This window comes from Propithecus coquereli, unplaced genomic scaffold, assembly GCF_000956105.1.
Source record: "Propithecus coquereli isolate 6110/MARCELLA unplaced genomic scaffold, Pcoq_1.0 Scaffold83, whole genome shotgun sequence".
In the NCBI taxonomy this organism is placed as follows: Eukaryota; Metazoa; Chordata; class Mammalia; order Primates; family Indriidae; genus Propithecus; species Propithecus coquereli.
Window position 1 is genome coordinate 7,354,862 of NW_012154507.1, and position 20,478 is coordinate 7,375,339.

At 33.0% G+C, this 20,478-nt stretch overlaps 1 protein-coding gene across 1 annotated transcript in view; it reads left to right on the plus strand.

Moving 5' to 3' along the window:
- MAP4K5 (mitogen-activated protein kinase kinase kinase kinase 5) overlaps window positions 1-17,860 on the plus strand; it is a 111,465-nt gene extending 93,605 nt beyond the window's left edge. The window contains exons 21-31 of the mRNA XM_012663748.1: window positions 131-191; window positions 360-362; window positions 2,365-2,479; window positions 2,862-2,920; window positions 4,933-5,036; window positions 5,431-5,608; window positions 8,697-8,765; window positions 10,625-10,717; window positions 12,759-12,829; window positions 15,087-15,142; window positions 17,523-17,860. Coding sequence (XP_012519202.1) covers window positions 131-191; window positions 360-362; window positions 2,365-2,479; window positions 2,862-2,920; window positions 4,933-5,036; window positions 5,431-5,608; window positions 8,697-8,765; window positions 10,625-10,717; window positions 12,759-12,829; window positions 15,087-15,142; window positions 17,523-17,610 — 897 coding nt within the window. The 3' untranslated portion in view covers window positions 17,611-17,860. The remainder of the gene's footprint in view (window positions 1-130; window positions 192-359; window positions 363-2,364; window positions 2,480-2,861; window positions 2,921-4,932; window positions 5,037-5,430; window positions 5,609-8,696; window positions 8,766-10,624; window positions 10,718-12,758; window positions 12,830-15,086; window positions 15,143-17,522) is intronic.
- The last annotated feature ends 2,618 nt before the right edge of the window (window positions 17,861-20,478 follow it).

The window sequence follows — 20,478 nt, forward strand, 5'->3', positions numbered from 1 at the left end:
TTTGGTAATTTATTGAAAGACAAAAGATAGTTATTTTTATACCATTTCAGAATGTTGGAATTTGGAGGACTAAGAGGTTAAAAGAATGACAAAGTGTTTTAATTATCTTCTTTTTCTTCATTTTCTTTAGTTATTCCCACGGAAGTGTACTTGGCTGTATGTTATCAATAATACTTTAATGTCATTATCAGGTATGTATGTGATAATGAAAAATAAATCATAAACAGGCAGAGAAATGTAATTTTAATATACACTATTTTAAAATGTTATTTGTAATTCTGGATAACTATAATGTAGTATAGTAACTTTAGGACTTGTGGATATTTTCTGCCCATATAAGATGGGAAGAAACTTTTGAGAAGGTCTTTAGTTAGGATAGCACTTCCCAAACCCACCCAGCATCTAAACACCTGAGAGATGGCACAGTGATTGTCACCAGAGGCCAGTCCCTTCCACTCAGCCTCCTCCACCATCACTATCACCACTCCTGCCTTCCGCTGGGAATTAACAGTTGAAAGGAAAGAAGCAAAAGATCAAGCTGCTTCCTTTTTCTGTGGTCTTGAGCAAGTCACTTACACTCTCTCAGCCTCAGTTGTCTTATTTATAAAATGAGGATGATGGGGTCACACTAACAGCCTCACAAGGTTGTGAGGGTTAAATGAGATAATATCCAAAGTGCTTAATAAACTGTGCAGTCTTATACAGTGTTTGCTGGTGGAATTCACGTTCTGGATTACATATTAGCTATCTTGGACAGATGCTTTGAAGTCTGCTAAACAAGTTAATTCCAGAGTAACCTCTAATTTTTTTTGCATTTTTCTTTTTTGGTTATTGTTAGGGGTGAGTGGGTATGGGGGTATTTTTGGCTTTTTAAGAATTCTTACCTATCAAAAAATTTCTTACCTAAGAAAAAATATTTTCTTACATTTTAGATTTAAATAGCTACCTAGAAGTTTACTGGTTGCTTTAATTCTGATAGTAGAATACAAGATAGTGAATTATTATTTCTCTCTAGTAGAGATTTCTTAGGAATCTATATATTTGAGCTAAAGGCAATGTTTATGAAGAGCATATTATTTGATTATGCATAAATGGTTTCCAAAAAGCGGGGTCCTCAAAGGAGTACTTAAATCTTTAAGTTTAATTATGCTTCCCACAAATCTTTTTTAATTTTGTTTAGCAAAATATTAATATATTACTGTTATGAAAATCAAGCCAATTCTGTTTGAGATAACAATTCTGAGTTGTTTACATATAAAACTATTTTTCTATAACTCTTGCTGCTTTTATCTCTACTCATACTTGTCTTTGGAAATAAGCTTTAAAATTACACAGGGTATATCTTACATATTTATAACATAACTGTGGGAATGCAGGGAAACATTGGCTTATAAATTAGTTTTTTCTTTACTGTAGTTAAAATGACCCATAAAACTGGAAGAATGTAGGTGGCAGAACTCAATAGGAGAAAACATTCAGATGCATGTACATGTGTGTTTAATTGCCTAGCTAGCTACATAGCAAACTATATATATATAGGGGCAATGGAGAGAGGAAGGATAGTATAGTGTTAGGCAGAATGTTTCTATTCTGAGAAAATGCAGAGAATTTTGTTGAGGGTAAGACTCCATATATTTATGTTTAATAAATGTCTAATAATAAAAATGTCTGGTATGTCTAATAATAAAAATATAAATATTGTTTTGTGTTGTTATATTACCATACCATGTATAATAAGGAATCAGAAGAAGTTGTTTACCGTATCTTCTCCACCCCCACTCCCCACCCACTTAACATGGTTATGTTTTTGATTATATGAAATTTAGGCCTGTTGTCCTTGTATTGTGGCTTATAATATTGGTTTGCTTTACTTTTCTTAGTATATCAATCTGTTATATTTAAAACACTCAGTTTTAATCCAAGCCACGGTAATTTGATAAAGAGGTCTATCCTTGAGAAATACTGATAATATAGTTTTATAGAATCTTCCATGTTATATTAAAATAATCCCATGTACATCATTGTAATTCAGTCCATGACAAGGTTTTACACAACAATATTTAACAATTTCTTTTTCTGTGCTGGCATCATTAGAGTTTATTTTGCCTAGATAATTTATTAGTCATAATATATCCAATTTTATATATTATGAAACAATTACTTGCTTAAAAAATGAGTTTACCTATTATTATCTTTCAAAATAGTACTAACTGAATTTTTTTGTATGTGTTTTTCTATTTTGCTTGGCTTTTTGAACATTACTGGACTCCTCATTTTAGAAGGTAATTATGTTCTCTTTTTCTTAAAAAATTGTTATTTCTCCACCATAAATGATTCTAATAAAAGTAACCTTTTTTTTTATAGGAAAAACCTTTCAACTCTATTCTCATAATCTTATAGCTTTATTTGAACAAGCCAAAAAACCAGGATTAGCTGCTCATATTCAAACTCATAGGTTTCCAGACCGCATACTACCAAGGTACGAAATATCATTTTGATTCTACTGAGAGTAAGGGGAAGTAGTGTTCATTTTTAAGACAAGCCAATATTCTTTGCCCAGTAAAAAAACTTTCTTTGTCTTAATTTTCAAAGGTAGTTTACATTAAAGTATATATCGTCTAGAATGTAAAAGCTCAGTGTTTTTTGAATTTGACCGTGTGTGAAAATCACCTATGGAAGTTTTATAACACAGATTCTCATGTCCTACCTCAGTCCTATAAAATCAGATAGTCTAGAGTCAGTGTCCAAGACAGTTTTTTAAAAGCTCCTTCCTGTCTGATTCTGATGCAGCTGATTCACAAATCGCTATATGGCTACCACTGCTGTAGAGTCCATACACTGATATTGTCTTATGTTTTCAGAAAGTTTGCTTTAACAACAAAGATTCCTGATACAAAAGGCTGCCACAAATGTTGCATAGGTGAGTAAATGCTGTTTCTCAAACTAGATGGTTAGAACGTGTAACATCTTTAAAATTACCTGGAGGCTTACAGAATCAAATAGGAAGGAAAGTAGGTTTTTTACTTGTTTTTAGTAAGGAGTTAAAGTGCCAGTGAAGCACAAGAATGTATAGAGAAACTTGGCATAGAAATGCTTGGAGGTAGTAGATTTAGTGTTTACTCAGAGCATAGTACTTCTAGAGTTTTGTAACCATATTTCCTGAGGTTGTATCTCTGCTAATATCCTAGCTTTCATTTATTTAACATTTAACCATTTACCATCTACCAGTTACTACTAGTGCTTTGTGAACATTGTTACAGGAGTTTAGCTAACTATGAAGTTAAAGGGAACAGTCCACACAAGGCCACCCACACTTCTGATACTAGTTGCAAGTTGGGGATTCCCAAAAATACCCACAGATTCAAAAATTCTCTAGAAGGTATGACAGAACTCACTGAAAGCTGTTACACTCATGGTTATGATTACAGTTTATTATAAGGAAAGGATACAGATTAAAACCAGCCAAGGGAAGAAGTGTATAGGGCAGAGTCCACAAAAATTGCCAAATGTGGAGTTTCTGTTGTTCTTTCCCTATGGAATAATGAACGGTATTACTTTAAAAGCATTGCCAACCAGGAAAGCTTATTTGAGCCTAACTGTCCAGAGTTTTTATTGAGGCTCCATCATGAAGGCATGATTGATTGCCCACACTACTGATCTCAGTATCCAGCCCCTCTGGAGATCAACTGAGACTGCATGACCCAAAGCCCCCACCCTAAATCATATTATTATAATATTCACTGATCTGAGGCCCCCAGACAAACACACTCCTATCAAGCATGAAATTCCAGAGGCTTAGAGATTACCTCCCAGAAGTGGGACAACAGAGGCTAGACCTCTTTTTGGGCAAGATTGAATTCTTTGCTATATAATTATTTCACTTAACCCTTAAACAACTCCATGATACTGATTATGTCAGTAGTAAGTAACAGAACAGGAAATCAGATCCAAGTCCAATGACTGCAGATCTTGGGCTTCTAACTTTCTGTTTATTCTTTTGTTTGATCAATGAGCTACACATTGATCTTCATGCTACATAATAGTTTCACAGCATAGTCCATATTCTAGAACAAAAACGTTAACCACAAATGTGCTCCAAGTATAAGCACGTCTCATGATCATTTGTTTAGGGAGAATCATGTCCATATCTGTTATCAGATTCTCAAGGTATATGACTCAAAAAAGGTCTAGAAGCTTACAATCCAAAATATAAACATTAAGATAATACATTAGAGCTTAATGCAAATAACTGCTCTTATAATCAATATATATTATTGGTGGTGGGAGTCAAATTAGGAAGAAGGAAAGACCAATGCGAGTTTTTGTGATGTGAGTCAAGGAAGTTATATCAAGATGAATTATTAATAATTATTTTCATATGTCTTAACCAGACATCTGTAAACTACTATTCCAAAAATGAGATCTTGCATTTTAATTGCTACCTGGACCTTGTCAGAACTCATTCTTTTAATTTACTTAAGAAGTAGCTTTTTGGCTTGTATACTAATTTAGAAGTTTTATTGCATAACATATTATTCTTATCAAAAATTTCTGTGTTTGAGAACCTGGTATATTAAAGGTGTTTAGAATTTAAATATAATTTCAAGTTGAGATAAGAAAGTAAAAAGAAAAGGATAACAAAGCCAAAAGAAAAAGACACCATCATCTTTCTTTGCTTTCTGCTCACTCTTGTCATTCTAGTTAACAGACCCAATAATTTTTCTTTATCAGCTAAATAATCACTTCAAGTAGTTTCTTCCATGTATATTTTGGTATTGTTGTCAGATCACATTTCATTGTTCTTTCCTTTTGTAAAGAAAGCTAATTTATCTTTTAGGTGAGTGTAGATCAGTTGTTGCTTTTAGCTAAACTGTTCTCATATAAAAGTACCCAATGTTTTAGATGTGTCTGGGTTTTTTTGTCTGTTTCCAGTCAGAAACCCTTATACAGGACATAAATACCTCTGTGGAGCTTTACAGTCTGGAATTGTTTTACTTCAGTGGTATGAGCCAATGCAGAAATTCATGTTGATTAAGGTATGTATTACTTAATGTTTCTTTTCTTTAGAAAACACTTACTGTGTAAATGAAGGTAAAATTGTAAGATCCTATTACTACGATCTAGTAAGTAAAAGTAAGAACATTTATAGATATTTATAATTGTTTATTTGATTTAAGGATTTTGTGTTCTTGTTAAGATTTCCTCTTTAACTCATATTACTTAACTTCTAGAACCATCATTCATAAAGATTAATATGACCAAGTCTGTAAAACATTTTTTAAAAACATTTATCCTATTATCATCTTAGAGTAGTCATTTTTAGAATTTGATAAATCAAGAGTATGAAAGTCTTTCCTTTGACTTAATTCAACAACAGGATGAATGGGAGGATTGATTCTAAATTATAATTCTGTTGTTTATTTTTTGCAGCACTTTGATTTTCCTTTGCCAAGTCCTTTGAATGTTTTTGAAATGCTGGTGATACCGGAACAGGAATATCCAATGGTCTGTGTAGCTATTAGCAAAGGCACCGAATCAAATCAGGTAGTTCAGTTTGAGACAATCAATTTGAACTCTGCATCTTCATGGTTTACAGAAATTGGTGCAGGTAAGTATTTTTTACCTTATGTTACCTTTTGCATATAAAAGAAGCAGAACACCTAAGTTCAACCAGTGTGGGCTCTTCTTAAATAAAGATTTAGAACATAGTTCCCAAAGTAAGCCCAGAGAATCATGTACATATATTTATGATCTCTATTTGCCAGAGGTAGTTTGAAACAAATTATTTTACTAAGGAAAATTTTAATGATTCCTGACATATAAAGGTTTTAGTTACTACTAGTCTTTGGACTTGCCAAATAATTATGTTTTCTAAGATTCTGTTAAAATTTTATCAGCTTCTCAAGCAAAGAGAGTTACCTTTTTTCCCTATCCTGTTTTATCCTTTTTCCCCTCACTTCTTAGAATCATTGAGTGAGCTTTTCAAACTTGAATAGAAGCTTCTTGGTGTGGCCTTCAGGCTTTTCCATCTAAACCAAACATGACTCAATAAAGGCTCTGAAAAGATTGTGAAGTTTATTCTCGAACTTTAAAATTAGGACAGATCAATCAAGAATTCATTTTTCAGATGGGGCGGATCTTCATTTTGCCATTTTTTTGTTTGTTGTGCTTGTCATTTATAATCCAGGTTTATTAGGCCATTTTTACATATGAAGTCAAGCAAGCTTTAGTTATGGCTATTTTACTGGCCACTGTTTTATTCTTTACCACCTGGTGAAGAAGTCTATTACATAAGTTTGATGATTTTCATTAAATAAACTTTGTCTTTTGATCATTTATAGAATGAATTATAAGAAATCATTACACTGATGTCACTTTCAGAATAAGAATCAGTATGAACCAGTGGTATCCTAGTAAATGTTTAACAACAGGCTCTTGGGGTATAACCATTTGTTGCAGTTGCCATTTCTGTGGTATAAATACTCCAACCATAACTAGTTTCAAGCTACCAACCTGATATCATGCAGCTCAGAAAATTCCTGAAAATTTAACAGCCCCAGTACATGCTAACGCCATCACGTACTGGGCTATGAACACTCCCTTCAATGGACCAAGTTATATCCTGTACCTTCCACCACACCCCACACCCTGCCTTTCTTTTTTAACTGATTGTTTAATGCTTTTGGTTGAGTTGAATTCATGCCCTTCTGCTGTAGCTAACAGAAAGGTGCAAATGGCATTGCTTTGTTATCATGATATATTCCTGTTATGTAGTTACAGCTCAAAGGGGTTATAGATCAATTTATTTTAAAATGATCTTTGGCTGGCAACACAGCTTTTTTTTATTGGTTAATATAGTATAGAGCAGGCTATTTCATACAGTTATCTAGTGTACTTTGCAACCACTTTCTTCTGGGTGATATATTAGAATATTACATTGTTCAAGGCTAGACATTCAGTGAGTCCTCTCTTTAAGTTTTAGGGTTTAAGTTTTGGAGTTTTTTTGAGGGTTTTGTTGTTTGTTTTGTTTGTTTTTTAAATGCCTGAGATGTACTCTTCTATCTATTTTTAACATTGTTTTGACTGGGCACGGTAGCTCACACCTGTAATATAGCACTTTGGGAGGCTGAGGTGGAAGGATCACTTTTGGCCAGGAGTTTGAGACGAGCCTGGGCAACATTGCAAGATCTCATCTCTAACAAAAAATTTAAAAATTAGCCAGGCTTGGTGGTGCACACGTGTAGTCCCAGCTACTTAGGAGGCTGAGGCAGGACAATCACTTGAGACCAGTTCAAGGCTGCAGTGAGTTATGGTTGTGCCACTGCACTCCAGCCTAGGTGATACAGCAAGACCCTGTCTCTTAAAAAAAAAAAAAAAAAAAAAAGCATTGATTTGGTTAAAATTAAAGCAGATGCAAAATTAACTTCCTGAGGAGAGCCAGGGCTCTGCCTGAGGGTAATCAAATCACCCTTAAGCAGAAGTGAGGCAGCCTTTTAAGTCCAGCACTTTGTCCTCATTAGGTTTCTCCATTTTCACAAGTGATTTGTTAATCCAGCTCCCAGCAGTGTTCATTGTTGAACCAAGAGGATATGCCTTGAACTGGCCACAGTTATAATGTTAAAATGAGCTTCTATTCAAAGACTCTTTAGCCTTAGTCTGATTTATTATTGCAGTATCCTTATCTCCACGGATGGTGCTCAGCATGTGGTCAACACTCAATAAATATTTGTTGAATGAGTACATGAACATAGATTAGCTGAGAAAGACTGTTTTTGGAGTGTTGCCTGAGGGATGGTTTATTGATTCTGCAGATCTCTATTCTTCACCATGTATGGGCTTTGGAAGGTTCACAGACACCCCAAAATATTACATAAAATTGTGTGTTTATGTTTGAATGTGTCATTTTCAGGGGAGAAGGTCCATGGGCTTCCCAAAGAGGTATAATTAAGAATGACTACTCTAAATAATCTAACATCTTTTCTTAGATTCATTCAGCTAGACCATTCAAGCAACCTGAGTGCTTAAAATGAAGTTTTACAAAAAAATGTTTTACAAGTGTTATCACATCTATTAGCCAATGTCAAAAGAAGCAGCCCTATTGTATATCAGCAAAGTGATTAGAGCTGCATCCTACAAAGATGTTGACATTGTTGTTCGTTATGGCACTCGGTGTCCTCTTTATACAAGAACTCCCACCCAGCTACAAACATATACCTACACCAGGAAAATTTCTCTCTGATTATAGTTTCATTAATTCTTGGGCTTTTTTTTGAATCACTAGCTTATTTTTATTTCAAGGATGCTGTGATTCACCTAACTGATCTTATTTCCATTTCCCATTGGCTGTGTAAAATGAATGCAAAGCAAAATCTAGCCATTGTATATAACATGCATCTTACTTTCCTCCCCATATTTCCCCTTTGTTTTATTTTATTTTTGTAACTTACCTTTCTAGAGCTAGTCAACATATTAAGTGTAATATTCAGTTTTCCTCATCCCAGCCATATTAAGACTTATATTTGTTCCCCTAAATTGACTTACATTTTTTGAAAGATAACATATTGCAAAATGTAATTTCTCTGTTAAATTTCAAACTAATTTTAAATCACAGCAAAAGTCAGAATTTGTGTTTATTTTCTAGCTCTAGTTTTTAAAAGCATATGGTATAACTGTAACCTTGTTTTTTCTCCCCTAAGGCAGCCAGCAGTTAGATTCCATTCATGTAACACAGTTGGAGAGAGACACCGTTTTAGTGTGTTTAGACAGTAAGTACTATTTTAAAGTTTATTTTGAGTATACTACTTGATAAAATAATTATTTCAATGAAATTTATTCTGTTTAAACTATATTCAATATTTTCACTTTTCTACCTTAAGTGGCTTGGTTTTATTGAAGAAAACCTAAACTGGCTACAAATGCATAATTAATTGATCTGTTAGTACTATCCTCTGTTAACTTTTTATTTTATATTTGGCCTGCTTGGAAACATTCTATTAGAACTATTTGCTATAACCTTGGGGTAAAATTCTACCAAAAAACTATTCTATCTCGTATCTCATTATAATTAATGAAAAATAGATTATATTAATATGGTCACTTATAGTCACATTACATGAACTTTTGGAGTCATGTCAGAGTGTAATTCTAATGTACTTATGGATTGAACACCTCCACTTGCTAATTCTGATTCTTTGGATGCAGGGAGAGATATTATTGACAGAAGTGTGTTGTACTGTGAGCAGTAGAGAAAGAGAAAAAACTTTAGCAACAGGTATTATTTTGATTTTGCGACCAAAGCACTCTGGTTCTTAAAATCGACCTTATTTTTATGCAATGAATCCTACAAGGTAGAATTTGCCCAGGCTTGGGATTATATTTGAAACTTGGCAATATTTCATATAATCAGTCTATTCTAATTTTTTTTTAATTGCTGCCCACAGGTGTTCAGGGTTATTTTAAAGATTGTTTTACTAGTGGTTTTGCCTGTTTTTCTGTCCTAATTTCTATTCTCTGAATGGTTCCCTAGTAGATTTACCTTACAGAGTCATAAAGATTATCTAATATTATATACATGAGCAGACTAAAACCCACAGTGTTTCATTCACCATCATCACTTTGTTAGGACCTTTGATTCTCTGAATACTGATAAAAATGTTACTCAGTTACCCTTAAGTTAATTAGATAAATTCTTTTTTTATCCAAACAAATAGAAAATCCGTACTAATTAGCCAAATAATTAGATAATCAGAATTTATTTTAATAAAGCTGAGCATTTAACATTAAATCCCTAAATACCTTCTGAGTCATCAAAGGAAAATAAATTGTGCTTAGTTTTCATTTTGGTGATTTATATATTGTATCATAATTTTTTAAAAACCACCGATTAACTAGGGCCCTCCATTTCCCAATTAATCAAGGTAAATAGATAATTGAGATTTCTATTTTTTAAGGAGGCAGAAGACTGAAAAGTTGTCATCAGCTATACAATTTATAAGTTGGTGTTAGTAGGCAGCAATGGAGATAATCCTGTAATATCAAATCATGGTAGTAGACAGATGAGAAAGCAACGCAGAGAAAAGGTATCTTCCAACACAGACCTAAGATGGTGAAATTAAAAAACAAATGCACAAAAGGGAAATAGAATTATTTATGTATGCTCCCTATCCCAGAGTTTTTATTCTTGAGGGTACTCTTTCTTGCCCCTGTTTAACACTTTGCGGAATAGAACTCATAGTAAAGTTATTAATTACTGCAAATATTATTTATCATATGTAGTATAATTTTGAGGGAAAAAATCAACTCTATGGCTAAATATTTGGGCACTAAGGTAAGCACTTTTAAAGAAGAAATGTACTTTTAAAAAAATTAGAATGTAAATATTCAGTATACTGTATAAAAAAGAAAACAGCAGCAGAACTGCCATTTACCAAAGGAGGCACCCTTACAGTACATCTTTTAAAACATATTGGTGATTTTTCACCATTCAGCATGCTTAAATCAAGATAAATAGTTGAACTTTATTAAGAATATTATTTGATGTTCATGTAAAATCCATATTTGTCAAGTTACATTTATTCTAGCAGATTTGCATTTCCAATCTTGACTTGTTTTTTATTTTTTTAAGAATTTGTAAAAATTGTAAATCTACAAGGAAAACTAAAATCAAGTAAGAAACTGGCCTCTGAGCTAAGTTTTGATTTTCGCATTGAATCTGTAGGTAAGTCTCCTTTTTTTATTAACGAGTTTGGGATACTTAGTTTTTTGTTGTTGTTTATTCTATTATTAGTTCATTAAAATACTTGTTGTCTCACAGAACTTTCTATGAAGATAGATATGTTCTCTATCTGTGCTCTTAAATACAAGCAGCCATTAAACACATGTGACTGTTAAGCACCTGAGCATGGCTAGTGCTACATTTTAATTTTAATTTTTAAAATTTTAATTTAAAGTGTAATGTAAATAGCCACATCTGACTAGTTGCTGCCATAATGGGCAGTGCAGGTCCAGATCATTAAATCTTTTATTGTTGTTTCCTGAATATTTAAAACTTATAATCATTTTTTAAATTTCTGTTCATTATTCCCTTTGCTGCATCAAGTGAATTATACTTCTCCCAATTCTTTCCAAATCATGAAGGTATTTGTGTGATGTGATAATGGTGTTAGATATGTTATAATTCTTTGCCATGTAAGATTCTGGTTGGTTTGTGTTGATGTTACTGCTTTTAATTCTATTTATATATAAATGCTAGTTTCCCACAGGACTTGTAAACTAGTATGTCATTTTAATTTACTTTCTTGTCAGTGAGTGTTTTACTCTGTAATACGCACTGGTTTTATGATAAAAATTATATTAATAGTTTATCATTGTTGCATTCTCATTGATTATATGTCAGTATTTTCCCCAGAAGTATTAATAATAGAACTTGTGAAAAATCAATCTTGGCTGGAAACATTTTAAACAATTCATGATATAATTCTACCATAAATCAAAGAAAAGTATTGCAGCGTTTTAATATGAGTTTCTCAACTGGAGATTTGCTCTATCACAAAATACGTTCATGCCTCTGTGTAACATCTTACATAAAAATATTTTGCTCATGATTGGGAAATTTAATTTATTAAAGCAGAAAACCTTAACTTTCTGTAGATACCAGGACAAAAGGAATTTTGGAAACTAGTTTTTTCTTTTACTATTTTGTGTACTGGATATTATATGCCAGTTGTTAAGATTTAATATTTTCAAGAGAGATTCTAACATATGTAGATCCTTAGTTCCTTTTCACTTTCATGGAAATACACTAGTCCCTTAACTTTTTCAGATGTGCCAAATTATTTAGGAAATCGTAATTGTTTCACAAAAGTTTGTTCATCCTAGGCCACCATCTTTTCTTGCCAGTAAACCTTGGGATAATTACAAGGATCCTCTTGGATAAAAGAATACCTTTCAATCACCTCTTAAAAATAAAACCAGTAACTGGGTTTTTTATTTGTCACAGTTAGTGAAACACATGTGATTTGTCATTGTCAACTACTTTTATTTTTATTGAGCTAAATTATCTTCCCAGAATATTCTTGCATTAACTTTTTACACAGCCAGTATTCTAATAAGAAACATAAATAATTTTCAGTCACTTTCGTCCATTACCTTTATTTATGTTTTTCTAATTCTACTTAATTATCTCTAATACTTACATTATAAGAGTTGGTTAAATACTAAGAATTTTATATAAGAATTGACTCACAGATCCTAAATATTCAATATGGGGTTAAATTTTGGGTTGTGGGGGCTTGTTTTTAAAAATTAATTTTGTAATAAGGAAAATGTAAACATAAATAAAAGATGTTTGCTTAATAGCTACTTCTGAATGTATAACAATATTTAAATAACAATGTTTTTTATCCAAAAACTCAATTATATATGTTTTTATGATTTTATTCATTTAAAAAACAAAAGATACAGCATTTGAAAGACAAATTTATATACCAGTATCCAACTTATCAGAAGTTAGCCCATGTTTAAATAAATGCCAATTATATTAATATATATATATATATCTTTGAAAATTTGCATAACCTTGCCTCAGTAAATTACTTGAGCTTAGGCATGTCTTAGTCACAAAAATATTGAGAAATAAAGTGGAATTTTGCACTAGGCTCTTGAATAGCCTTATGTTATCATTGATTAAAAAGTTAAGGGAAATTTGTAGTGAAATACTGTGCTTTATTTTAGTTTCAGTTCTCCCTTATCTTTTTTAGTATGCCTTCAAGACAGTGTGTTGGCTTTCTGGAAACATGGGATGCAGGGAAAAAGCTTCAAGTCAGATGAGGTAAGATTTCTCAAATTACCTTCACTGACTCTCACTAACGATTTAAGATGTTGAAATGTTCATTTTATGCATTTCCTTCCTGAGCCTACATTACTGTGTTTAGTGCCTTTAATGCTATGAACTGGTAGAACAAAGAGCCAGTATTTTCCTTTCAAATACGTTGTCTTTTGTATTGTATTTTGAAATTCTCAGTGGCCATAAGGAATTGCAAAATGTTAAGTTTACACAATTTCATTCCTCTAAAGTAATCTGTAGATATGGTTGCTAAGTTTGCTAAACTTTCCTAAATTTAATAAGCATTTTCCATAATCTATAAATATGTAGCTTCTTTTTTAATATTATATTTAAAATTCCAAATTAATATGTAGTGAATCACAGAACTAAGGAAAATCTAAGAAAATAACTCATTTAGTAGAGTACCAACTATGTTTTGATATTGTAAATAATATCAAATGCTTAGGTAACACCTATTATGTTCTAAGCACTTTCCAAATATTAGCTCATTTAAGGCTCAAAATAATTCAGAAGAGATAGATACTATTCATATTCCCAAATTTATAGGCACGGAGTGTTCAAGTAACTTGCCTAGAGTGGCAGAGCCTAGATTTGAAGGGTTTCCATAAATCACTTCTAGCTGAGATAATCAGGATACATTTGATGCAGGAGATGAAATTTGGGCTTCCAACTTGAGAGATGAATCCTAATAATTACGATAGTACTAACAGTGACATTTCCCATATATGTGATTACCTGTGTGATTCTTCTGCACCATGGCCTCACAAATTTGTGAACTTACCTTAAAGCTCAAAAGCATCTTCTATTTGAATTTACCTTTAGTTTTATACACACTCTTATTTATATATAAATAAATATTGCCACCTTTTATATGAATGTAGAATTAGAATGCTTTCAGGAGAAAATGACATCAATCTGCTTTGAATATTTCAATTTATCTAGTTATTGACCCATGTCACTAAATGTCACCAGGTCCCTATACTTGATGAAACTTACAGTCATACTTACTATCGTAGGTTAATTATTCTTAAATGCTATTTTCATTGTGTCACTCCTGTGATTAGAATTCTACAGAAGATACCTGTTTCTCACCATATCAAGCACTAATTCTATTTCCCAAGTCTCCATTATATTAATAATAACTCATCTTGCTTAGCTCTTTCTTTCTGCTTACGTTCTCATCCTTCAGGTTGGGCCTAGGTGAAATCTTAACCTCTTTCATAAGGTAATATTCAGCCACTCCAGTCCACAATGATTGGAACATCTCTGAACTTAATACTCTAAAAATCAGCTCTACCTAGCATAGCACCTAATTTATTTTCTGATTCAAGTTTATTAATTCTGTCTTAGCTAAACTGAAAACTCCTTGATACCAGACTATTTTTATACTATGTCCATATTGTCTTAGTTTGGATTCCTCTAAAAGCAGACAAGGACTCAAGTGCAGGTAGTTTATTTGGGAGTAGATTCCAGAAAATAAGTGCTGGACTGAAGAATGTAAAATGGAGAGGAGCAAAAAGCCAATAAAGAGCACATTAATAAGCTGGTTCTCACTGTGGGCAACCAGGGCTTAATCCAGTAGACCATTGAGGAATGGGGTGGAGGACACCTCAGAATTGACTCATTTGTATGTGGGGAAGCTGGAGCATTTATGTGCCAGCTCTTATCCCATGTTGGTTAAGAGTTGCCCCTGTGGATAAAAGCTCCCCACACTTTGGGATAGTACCTGCACATGGCTGAGCAGCTTTGGAGAAAGCAGAGCAGAGTATACCATAGTATACACTATGATGAGACACTGTACGGGAGACTGTCCACCACAGCTATGCTGAAATCAGATGGGCCATGGGGTGCCACCTCAAACATCTGCACTGTGATATAAAGGAAAGAGCAGGGACTCCAGTCTTGCAAACCTGGATTCAAATCTTGATTCTACCAGTTATATGACCTTGAACAAGTTACTTAACCTCTCTGAATCTTAGTTTCTTCCTCAATAATATGAGAATTATAATGCATATCCCAAAGAGTTCTTCTTAGGAGAGTGGTGACCCATGCCAAATATTCCCTAAATATTTGTTCATTTCTACTAATAAGCAGCCAAAAAAACTTAATGAAATTTATTTTATTTAAGGAAGTGAGTGTATCAAAAATTATTCATTCTGTTTAATAATTGCTCTAAATTATTTTTAAATTATTCAAGCACTATGGGAACTAAAATGTAACTAATATTTATTTTCTTTGATAGGTTACCCAGGAGATTTCAGACGAAACAAGAGTTTTCCGCTTATTAGGATCAGACAGGTAATAGTTTGGTTGTATTAATTTAATTACCAAAGGAGTTCAACGGTTGTGCTCTTAATTATACTCTCAGCCTATAAATGTCTTTCAAACAGAACTCTTAGAGGATTCATTGACCTAGAGAAATTTCTCCATATCTTTATCGAGAGTGGATATTTTAATAAGTTGATTAGGCAATCTTTTGTCAGTGTCCTCACTGACATAGTGTCCTATGATTCTAGAGGTCATACTCAACCAAGACAAAATGTGTTAATGTAGGTGTTTATGTCCCTAGTACTATGACATATATTTCAGGCCCCTTTGTTTTCAGCATTTCTTCCTGGTGTGTTACCTTCTATTAACTATTACAAATATGTATCTCTTGATATTTGCTTTTATATCAGAAAATGTTCGACTCAGTTTCCAAGGTCAATCTAAGTTAGAAGGAATTATGAGGCCTCTTTGTGATCAAAATGAATAAGTTCCAAAACTGTACCATCTTAACCAAAAAAATTTAATAGCCTTTGTTCTCCAAAGTCTATTGTCTACCTCTATAACTAACAAAATACCCATTCCTTCCTGTTTTCCCACTAGAAGTTGTCAGTGCAGCAAAACTGGCTATAGTAGTATGTATTAGTTCTGAAACAAGGATTGAGAACCTCCAGATTTGAAGTCCACACATTTATTGCTTAGATATTAGACACTTGTGGAAGGGAGGGTCTGGAGTTACAACTCCAAAAAATTTTGAAGAGAGTTTTATAAGGAGAAAAGGGATTTTTTTTGAAAAATGATGACTACCTTAGTGAATAGAAAAGGTAGGCCCACCAAGGTTGGCAACTTAGTTATTAGTCCAGCAAGAAAAAAAAAGTAAGAAAGAAAGAATTTGAGGATCACCTGGTAAATGACTCTAGAACTAGATGGGGAGTCTCTTTGCTTCTGAATTATGGATCATCCAATGATCCTGGTGCAAATAACACATTTTAATGAGACATAGTGTCAGAGAATTCTGCTTGGTAGGGGGTTGGTATCAGAAGCCGTTTTTCTCAGTTGCTTGTTTCCTTCCGCCTCTTCTTCCCAGAGTTTTCTTCTTCACTATTCCCTTCTTTGTCCGTATTCTCTCCACTTTCTTTCACTATTTGCTCTTTTTTTTTTTTTTTTTTTTTTTTTGAGACAGAGTCTCACTCTTTTACCCGGGCTAGAGTGAGTGCCGTGGTGTCAGCCTAGCTCACAGCAACCTCAAACTCTTGGGCTTAAGTGATCCTCCTGCCTCAGCCTCCCGAGTAGCTGGGACTACAGGCATGCGCCACCATGCCCAGCTAATTTTTTCTATATATTTTTAGTTGGCCGATTAATTTCTTTCTAATTTTAGTAGAGAGGGGGTCTTGCTCTTGCTCAGGCTGGTCTCAAACTCCTGAGCTCAAACAATCCACCCACCTCGGCCTCCCGGAGTGCTAGGATTACAGGCGTGAGCCACCACGCCCAGCCCACTATTTGTTCTAAAAAAAAATAAATAAATAAATAACTTTTTTCAGACCACTGCCTTATTCTACTTATCGTTTTACTTGAGCATCTCCCTGATTTTAAGATAGATATCTTAACCAAAGTTTTTGTTTTGTCTTGACTTTAAAAGTGGTTGAAAATTTATTTTGTTTAAATATAGTTGTTTATATTTAACAAAAAAAAAAAAAACAAAAAAACCCTAACTATGTCAAAATATTAATAGTGTTTAACTGGGCAGTTGGATTATAGGTAATTTTATTTTACCCTTCTACTTTTCTGTAATGTATAATATAAAGTATATATTACTTTTTTATTTATTATAAAAGTAATAAGCTAGTTGTAGAAAATTTACATACTAGAAAAATATAAAGTATATGTACAGTCTCTCCTCCTACTCCCCCTCTAGACTTTTTTCTCTGCATAGGTATATTATTTTTTAGTTTGTTCTCAAACTCTTCTTCCCCACAATTAAAATGCTGTGGTATGGCACTAGATTGATTTTTTTTTCTTTCTTTCTGTCAGTCTTTTGATTAGACTGCTTTCCTTACCTTTTCCAGTGACAAAGGAGAGGAGCCTCATTTCATACTTTTTTTTAATCATTTATTTTCTGATACCTAGAAGAACAGTTTGAATGAGTATCTCTTAGAGTCCTATTTTATTCTCTCAGCCTTTCTTCCATCCTCTTCCTGTTAGTGTAAATTCCTAAAGCATTACTATACCTTTTCTTAACATATATGACTAAGCAAGTTTGGTTTTAGTTGGAATAAGATAGACTAAAATATTTTCAATATTTCAATATTATTTCCAGTTGGGTTTTTAAGCTTTAAAATGTAAAGCTGAATTTGATAGTGTATCTGTAATCTTTATGTAACTTTATGAACCTTTTGTTTTGGTTTAATTGCAGGGTTGTCGTTTTGGAAAGTAGGCCAACAGAAAATCCTACTGCACACAGCAATCTCTACATCTTGGCTGGACACGAAAACAGTTACTAAGCAACAGAAACTGATCTCAAATGACAGGAAAATGAATATACTCTATTGAAAGCAAAAGTATTTTAAGGAAATTCAGTACAAACTGCACTAGGACTTGCTTTAATTGTTATGGGTTATATCTCAAATGATCTGTACTTTAGGGTAGAATTCAGTATTTTCTACAGCTGGAAACAGCTAGTCTATCTCTTGCCACTGTGTGGTGGTTATATCAAGTTTGCTTAATAAAAGCTATGAGACAAATAGTACTCTAGTTCCAGGAAACACAGTCTTTTTTAAAAAAAATAATGTTTGTAACAAGGGTGCCATGGTATTTTTAGATAACTCATGATTATCTTGAGAGATAAATTTAGTTACCATTTTATCATTTTATACCATGTGTTACTCCTTCTTAATGAACATAATTTGATAAAGAAATTATCAAATAAGCTTTCACTTTTATATTGGCCATTCTGTATGTTTTTGTAAAATAGAATATTTAATCTTTATTTATTAATCTCTTGCTGGAGTGGTGTAATGTATCTAACTTTTAGCAAAGGAGGGTTGCAGAGCAGCTTAAATTGTTTTATAATGTATAAAAATTTTGTTTACCTTTTAAAAGTCGTACTTTGTTTGGAAGTTCCAATACATACAAGCAATTTTGTTTAACAAAAGTATTTTGTAATACAATTTCCTGCAGAATTACCTTTAAAGAGAGTTTTGTGTTTTCAACTATTAATACAAATAGTTGTACCCTTACAGAAAATATTGATGATGGTTGAAATATCCTTAGAATGGAGTGTGTATGTCTTCATGTGACTACCATGTGTATGTATTCTTGACAAGCAGTATAATATACCTGTGATTTTTTTTTTACATTAGGGATAATACATAAGAAATTAATCTTCATATATATTATCATCCCTAATGAGGGGGGCAGTATTTAACTACCCACGATATCTATTTTACTTATACTATGCCAGAGGGGAAATTGTAAAGTAATTACACATATAATCTTGGGCTTTTCATATATGTAGGTGTTCATTTTGAGTAGGTTTAAGAAGAAAAAGATCTTTAAATGAATTGAATTCCTGATGGGATAGTATAAATAAGTATTGTAAAAGCCAGTATTCTAAAAATAAGAAAGGATGGGTCATTTTTTAGTTTACTTTTCTCTTGCTATTGTTAATATTCAAAATTAAAGTGTTACATCGGTACCTGTTGTCTTAATGCAGTCATTGAGAACAGTTAGCATTGGCAATAGCAAACTATAGAATTATTCTGACCAGTTACTTGAGAGGAAAACAGTATAACTATCTCATTCAATATATAGCAGTTCTGTAAAATAATTATTATTCTCATCTCCATTTTTCAGAAGAGGAAAAAGGGTTTAGCAAGGTTAAGAGATCTACCCAATTCACATAGCAATTTAGTGGTTGAGCCAGACCATGAGTCTTCTGACTCTGTTCTTTTCACTATGCAAATGCAAACAATAAAATGTTATACAAATGAAATATAAAGTTATTTGTTCTTTAAAAATGCACATGTGATATGATTTCAGTAAGTGTGTGGCTGTTTATTTTAGATATGTTAAATGGCGCCTCTAGACCAAGGAACACTAATACGATAGATGGCAGGGGTCTATCCTCAAAAGGGGGAACATTTACGTGATAGATACAAAGACCAACATCCTCCTTGCTCACTGAATCCTGGCAGCCAGATCTTCACCATCCTAACAGAATATAGGAAGAGTCTTCTCTGTGAAATCTGGCCAGTACACATAAAAAGACCTCATTAAGATCCTGATGTCAGAGGTGTCCTGGCTAAACTTCCCAGCTAAATATCACTACAGTGAAAATCACAGTAGGCCTGCCCACCACCCCACACATCAATGTCCAGAGCTTGCAGTCAGTCTTTTAGTCCTATGCTATTAAAAACAAGCAGACAAAACAAAACAAAATGAGTAAGCAACAAAGAATTATAAGAAGTCTGACCAAAGCCGCTGCATGAAAAAGAGAAAACAATCAGGGAAAAAAGCACTTAGAGGAAACAGACTATGCAGGGTAAGGAAAATGTCAAAGGAAAAAATATCTTCAGAAAGTTGTTGCAATCATGAATCAAGAGCAGAATACTTTTCAAAAGAACTTTCAAAAAACAAAAAGAGCTCTTGGAAAATAATACAATAGTATAGCTGAATAAATAATTCAGTTAGAAGGTTTAGAATATAAAGTTGAGGAAATTTCTCAAAAACTAAAGCAAAAAGACAAATAAGTGGAAATATTGAAGAAAAAAAATTAACAGCCCAGGAAGCCCAATATCCAATCTCCCAGAGTTCCAAAAAGAACAGAGAAAATAGAGAAGAAATCAATAGAATATTTCAGTAAGTTTTTCCAGTATTGAAGAACATCAGATTCTAGATTGAAAGCACATAGTGGATGACAAAGATCTAGACCAAAGCATATCATTATGAAATTTCAAGGACACTGCAGTCAAAGTGAAGATCTGCTATGTTTCCAGAGAAAAAGAGCAGGTCAGACACCAAGGAACGAGAATCAGAATAGCTTCAAATTTCAATAGAAGCAGTGCCTTCAAACTTTGAAAGACATTTCCAATCTGAAATTCAGTATCCAACTAAATGTTACATAAAGGTAAAATGAAGATGCTTTTAGTCATACAAGGTCTCAACAGATTTACCTCCCATATACCCATTCTCAAGAAGCCAATAGAGGATGTGCTTCATAAAAATAAGGGTATAAACCAAGCAAAATGAAGACATAGGATGCAGAAAATGGGATTCAGCACAGGAGAGAGATGAAGGAAATCCCCAGATGAAGGTGATGGAGTATCTGAGGATGAACACTGCACCAAGCATAGAGAATATATTGAAGCATA